Genomic DNA, 5,992 nt, shown 5'->3' with positions numbered 1-5,992 from the left:
CTCTCTCACAAAGTCGCAAACACACCACGACTGATCCTCCGTGGAAAACGCAACGATATGACATATTACGAGCCACCACAGCAGTATATCACCGAACTGATCGCGTTCGACTCCAATCGACTCTCTGCCTGCGAGCGAGCGAGCGTTGACGTTAATAAACTGACCAGTGCTAACTGACCAATACTTGCCAGCACTCGTAAGCACTCGCCAACCACTCGCCAGCAGTACCCGGGACTATTCAGGCAGGGTGACAGTGACTCCGGGCCGGGATGCTTCATGCTCCGGGAACAGCTCAACATGCTCAACAGTCGACGCCATCGATGCCGTCTGACATCGTACGCTCCCGGAAACTATATACTGTAGAGAAACTCCTTCGGTAACGTCACCAATATATCTCTGTGCTATAATTTTATCGACATGATTGGAAGGAAAATGAAATGTAGCCACGTAGTACCCAAATCGAAAATGAATGTACTGGCGGTAGTGTACGGTTAGGTTACTCTCTGGTCAAACTGAATACTTCATTGTTCCCACTTTCCAGCAGTGTTGCCGTTTTTAGTAATTTTTCATTATTTTAGTGATTTTTAAGGTCTTTTGATGATTTAGTGAATTACTTTCTTTATTTGCAGAATTTTTATGTCGATGTCCTCGATTCCTCTTATTGATCTTGTTTTCAGTGGATATTCGTCAATTTCGATCATATGATCCTTTTTGACGCTAAAACAGCCTGTTTAAGAAAATTTACCTTTATACGTGGATTTCATTTTAAATTTCACACAATTTAGGTTACACAATTGTAACCTAACCTAACCTAACCTAACTTAATCAGTAAACTAATTGAGAGCTCACTGAGCGGTTGTCATTCATAATGTACTCGATCTTGTTACGTAATCATTAAAGCGTAACAAGTTTTTAAGAATTGTATTTATTTGTTTTTGACAATTATTTTATAACAATCTGTATTTTATAACAATGATGGAGACTGTTACAATCGTATCGCCAATATTTTAATTACCGAGACCAAAGGATGCATCAAAAAATACAAATGCTCAGGTATTAGACGTTAAGTGCAATGAATTGTGTAATTAGTTTGTATTTTAGTTTTCAATACCAGTATTTAATGCCATCACGCGTTAAGATAAGGTGTATCGAAAAATGGAAAATGTTTCCAGTGATATTATTGTACAGGGATAAATATACCTGAATATAAATGGCAAATGTGTACTTATTAATTTTTTCGGATGACTCACATTCTTGACATATGATTTGTAAGTTATAGAGACTCTCCTCTCTTTTTTAGTCATTTAAAGCATTTGGTGCTTTTTAGGACATTTTAGTAACTTTCCAGGCTCCCATTTGAAATATTTTTTCGACCCGCGGCAACACTGCTTCCCAGTTTCCCACCATCCATCACGCGGCAATCGGGGTACATGATATGTGATATGATAACGGTTAGTGCTAGTTAAATCAGTATAAATGCTCCTTTACTCTCTGCTTTATCAAATTTGTTGATATCTATTTGTATTTATCTGATTGCTAAGAACTGGTATTCTACCGATACAATTTTGTCTTCGACGTGATATTATGTTTTAATTCTTTTGTCGAAGACAAAATTTTGACAATAAATTGAGTTGGAACTGTTGGAAGCCCAAACAGAGGCCAATTTCAAGAAGAAGTAGTGATAATAACGGAAATACACAAATATATATCCACTGAAGGAATATTAACGATTATCTGCATTGCTTCTCAAAATGTCACAACAAAGTGCTATCGTCCAGACAACGACGGCGACTACGACGGTCTCGGAAATGACGCCGGTGCTTGGAACTCTACAGTCTGTGGGACCTAATAATCAGGCGCCATCGGTTCTGTCTAACGTGCAAAGTGGCACTACGACAACCGCTGTACAACCACAAACGCAATCTCAACAAACTCAGTACGTTCCCCAAACTCCGAAATCGGTGCAGCAGTCATCCACTCCAAGTTCTTTTAGCGATTTTCCACAAGTACGTAATCAACGAAAAAATGAACCTTAAGTAGACTATTTGTATACAGTACGCTTGAGATATCTTTTTTTATTACAATATAATATTATACCGAGTGTGTTCTTTACAAGTTCTTTGTTCTATATGATATAATTTCTTGTTTCTCTTTGTTGACAACACAAGTATTCTTTGATAAAATTTTTCTCTATTGACGTAACATAAGTATTACTATTTGATTTTAGTTTTTAACAAAAACGAGGCTACAAGATTTGGTAAGGGAAGTAGATCCCACTGAACAGTTGGATGAAGAGGTAGAAGAGATGCTTTTACAATTAGCAGATGATTTTGTGGAAACAACAGTAAATGCAGCTTGTCTGTTAGCTAAACATCGTCATGCAAACACAGTGGAAGTTAAAGATGTACAGTTACACTTAGGTGAGTTATGCTAATAGCTATCATTTTTCTCATTTGTTGAAAAAAAGATTAATTTATTAAAAATAAATAATAAATTTCCTTTATATATGAGTTACAGCAGAATAACTTGTTATTTTTTTATTTTACTTGCTGAAAAACTTTTAATATTATTAAACTTTATTCAAATTTAAAGTCAAAAAGCAGAGAATGTTGCTTATGTATGGATTTTATACATTGAATTAAAAAATTTCTAGCATTATAAAACTTTGCAAGTGCAATTCGAAAACAGTTTTATATATATATATATATATATGATACATTGCAAGAAAAAAATATATATGAATGCTATTTATATTTTAATTTTTAGGAAGAAATTGGAATATGTGGATTCCTGGGTTTGGTACGGATGAAGTTCGTCCATACAAGCGAGCTACTGTCACTGAGGCACATAAACAAAGATTGGCGCTTATACGAAAGTCTATCAAGAAATATTAATTCTTTTGTGAATTAGTTTTTCACTTTTGAAAATTAAGAACTTGTATTTTATATATTTTTAATAGTCTCAACTATTATACTGCTGTAGTTTTGTGACAAAAATTCATCTTGTACATAATTTTTCCTTTTCACACACGTATTACTCGTTTCTCTTTTAAATATTATTTTACTATAATGCAAATGGTAAAAATAGATTAGGTATAAAAACTGTAAATTTCTTCAAATTTAAATTATAAATGTGTAAATATGTATTTGTACAAACGACTATCAAAATGTTCCCAATATATGTAAATAAGTAACATATTATTGATTCTATTTTTTTTTTTAAATGTACATGTAAGTATGTAAAGAAAACTACATGATAATCTTCAAAGCTAGGAAATTATCAACTGTTTTTACATTGTTATCTCTTTGTTTCTCTTCTGAAATTGAATAACGTTGATTGTGTTATTTTTTTATATATTCAAATGATGGAAATATCTGTTTTGCTTTAAATATCTTTGTAAGAGGACAAAAAAATTGAAATATACATTTTTTGCATAATACTATTTAAAAATGCAGAGAATATATTGTAAATTATATAGAAACCGTCTTATACAGATGTTACACGAATAAGGCGAAAAATAGCGATCATTCACTCGCAATATATAAACATCATACAAATATATTATAAAGAAAACGTTTGCAAGCAGATTTCACATGTAGCACGTATTAAAAATATATAATCTGTGTTCACACATACGCCTATTATTATACATATGTGTAATAATTCAAATAGTACTGTGTGACAATATATTTTTAGATCGATTGATTTTTTTTAATTTTCCATTAATATTATTAGTTATATCGTCTATAATATATTCATCGATTCTCAAAATGTTTCTCGAAATGTTTCATTCTCTATACACGAAAAGTTTCGAGAAAAATATGCTTAGAAGTTGAGACCTTTTTCTCAAGTTGTAAATATTGTGAAACAGTTAATAAAAATTCGAACATTTTGCAAGGGCAGCTACTGCTAATCGCACTTAAAACGATCCATCAGAACAATCCTATATCTTTCTTGAGATTCACTTGTTTCCAGATCGGAAGCTGTTGAAATTCTTCTTTGCTCATTCCCAGCAACTCCTATAAATTACAAAATATCACACATGTGTATATATACATATATAATGTCAAAAACATTCCGATATCTGCTAATCTATATTTGTAGATTATTCGTCGATTACATGATTATTCAATTGCTATTGATCAATCGATAATACTAACTTGAAAGTGTTGTTGAGATAAATACAATTCTAGGCATGTTGGATCGACTCCGTCAGGTAAAGGTCTTTGTAACAGCTGGGCAGGAGGATATGTACTTTGCGTTAGACGAGCCAATTCATTTTCCACAGTCAATACTTCTCCTGAATTCCGGCCATCCTAAAAATATGTTTTATAAATATACATTACATTGTGTACATATTTAAATTTTATTATGACAAAAATCAAGATTATTAAATAGAATTCTTTTATCTAAAATATAAAGATAGGATAGTTATCATTTTCAAAATCTTGAAATCTATCTTTTTTTCTCTAATAATAAACTATATAAAAAGTATAAAAAAGTTTGAACAGAAAAGAAAATAAGATATGTCCTTTTCTTAATGTACCTCTATATTTAATTCAGCAACGTCATCCCGATACGTCCATTCCGGAAAAAGATTTGTAAATTGCAACGGTTCTAAACCAGCCCATATTAAATATATTGGAAGATTCGTTGTTTGTGCGTCTCTGTTTCGAGTCTCTCGCCAATATCGTATTGCTATCTTCATGGTCGCTCTTCTCTCAGCCTGCCATCGGACAGTTTTGCTTCCAGACTGATCTTCCGTTTCACTATCGGGCCACCATCCTTGCCAAATCCAAATCACATTCTTGTCATCCAATAAAAATAACGCTAAAAAGTTATACAAGAGTCAATAAAAGTGATTACAATATAGATAAATAATTTTTAGCTAAAACTTTTCATAAATAGTTTTTCTTATAAAAAAACTGATTAAAGTAACAATTAAATAAAAATAAAATGCACTTAGCATTGTTACCTGGTTGATTTGCTTGATACAAATCATCTTGTGAGAAAGGGAACGGTGTTGGCAGATCCGCACGATATGGACAAAGTATTTCTGTTGCGCGGAATTTTTTAGAAATACTAGATAAATGATAAAGCTTTGGAGTATGATCTTGTATTTCAGCTGTTTTCAACAACCAATACAATTTTTTATTTATGCCACCTAATGCTAAAAAATGCAAGATACAATCTCAACTTTTTCATGACAATGTAGAATAAATTTAAAAGTTATATTCATATCATATCAGTTTAAATGTTAACTTTTCATTCATCAAACTTTACTCACCATTGCTAAATTCTTCAGGTTCCATACCTTCTTGAACTTCACATATTTCTATGTTATTTTTATTCGATAATCCAATTTCTTCAGGTCGATTTTCTTTCAATTTATTTGCAGCTTTTAACGCATTCTATAAAAAGACAGAAGAAATAATGAATATTAGAGAGATAAATGAAACTAAAAAATACGAAGATGATAAAAAGAGATACATAGAAAATAGATAAATAAAGAAAGAAAACAATCAAGATGAAAAAGGAAACGAAAAAAAAGATATAAGAAAAAATCATGATTATTCCATTCTACAATAAAAATTAAGCAGCAAATGAGAATAATATGATTAAAACATTTTGAAATAATAATTTTATATTATTAAAATATTTTCTAAATTGCTCAATTAATCAATTCGTTTATTGCTTTTGTTTTTTATATATTGTTTTTCTTTTGCATGTAGTATAAACTCAATAACTAGTATAAAATTTATCGCAATGTTAATCTCTTTATTTATGTATGTACAACCGATCATAGAAAGATTACAATATTTTTGTTTCGATTGTAACTTGGATTTCGGAATGTAACTTGCTCACCGAGTGATTAGTTCTTTATGGATCTAACTATTTTTCGTCGCTTTATGAGCAAGGCTGAATTCCGAAATCCAAAAAAAGTGTTGCAATCTTTTTGTGATCGGGTGTACATATATTAATTAAATTATAT

General features: G+C 31.3%; 2 protein-coding genes across 2 annotated transcripts in view; one reads left to right on the top strand and one right to left on the bottom strand.

The window, feature by feature from the left end:
- Positions 1-1,751: 1,751 nt before the first annotated feature.
- On the top strand, positions 1,752-2,894 carry LOC105617618 (transcription initiation factor TFIID subunit 12). The gene is made up of 3 exons (XM_012199173.1): positions 1,752-2,006; positions 2,228-2,420; positions 2,767-2,894. Exons 1-3 carry the CDS (start codon positions 1,752-1,754, stop codon positions 2,892-2,894), a joined length of 576 nt encoding a protein of 191 aa, XP_012054563.1.
- Positions 2,895-3,932: 1,038 nt separating this feature from the next.
- LOC105617617 (supervillin-like) overlaps positions 3,933-5,992 on the bottom strand; it is a 17,057-nt gene continuing 14,997 nt past the window's right edge. The window contains 5 exon segments of the mRNA XM_012199172.1: positions 3,933-4,019; positions 4,161-4,316; positions 4,547-4,830; positions 4,976-5,170; positions 5,288-5,411. Coding sequence (XP_012054562.1) covers positions 3,933-4,019; positions 4,161-4,316; positions 4,547-4,830; positions 4,976-5,170; positions 5,288-5,411 — 846 coding nt within the window.

Source organism: Atta cephalotes (genome assembly GCF_000143395.1).
Source record: "Atta cephalotes unplaced genomic scaffold scaffold00013, whole genome shotgun sequence".
In the NCBI taxonomy this organism is placed as follows: domain Eukaryota; kingdom Metazoa; phylum Arthropoda; class Insecta; order Hymenoptera; family Formicidae; genus Atta; species Atta cephalotes.
Note: the sequence above shows the minus strand (reverse complement) of the source record. Positions and strands in the feature narration are given on the sequence as shown.

Excerpts from the sequence above, each read along its gene's own strand:
- LOC105617618 (XM_012199173.1), top strand. The coding sequence starts at position 1,752 with ATGTCACAACAAAGTGCTATCGTCCAGACAACGACGGCGACTACGACG. Across the intron at positions 2,007-2,227 it reads CTTTTAGCGATTTTCCACAA|TTTTTAACAAAAACGAGGCT; the intron begins GTACGTAATCAA and ends ATTTGATTTTAG. Across the intron at positions 2,421-2,766 it reads AGATGTACAGTTACACTTAG|GAAGAAATTGGAATATGTGG; the intron begins GTGAGTTATGCT and ends TTTAATTTTTAG.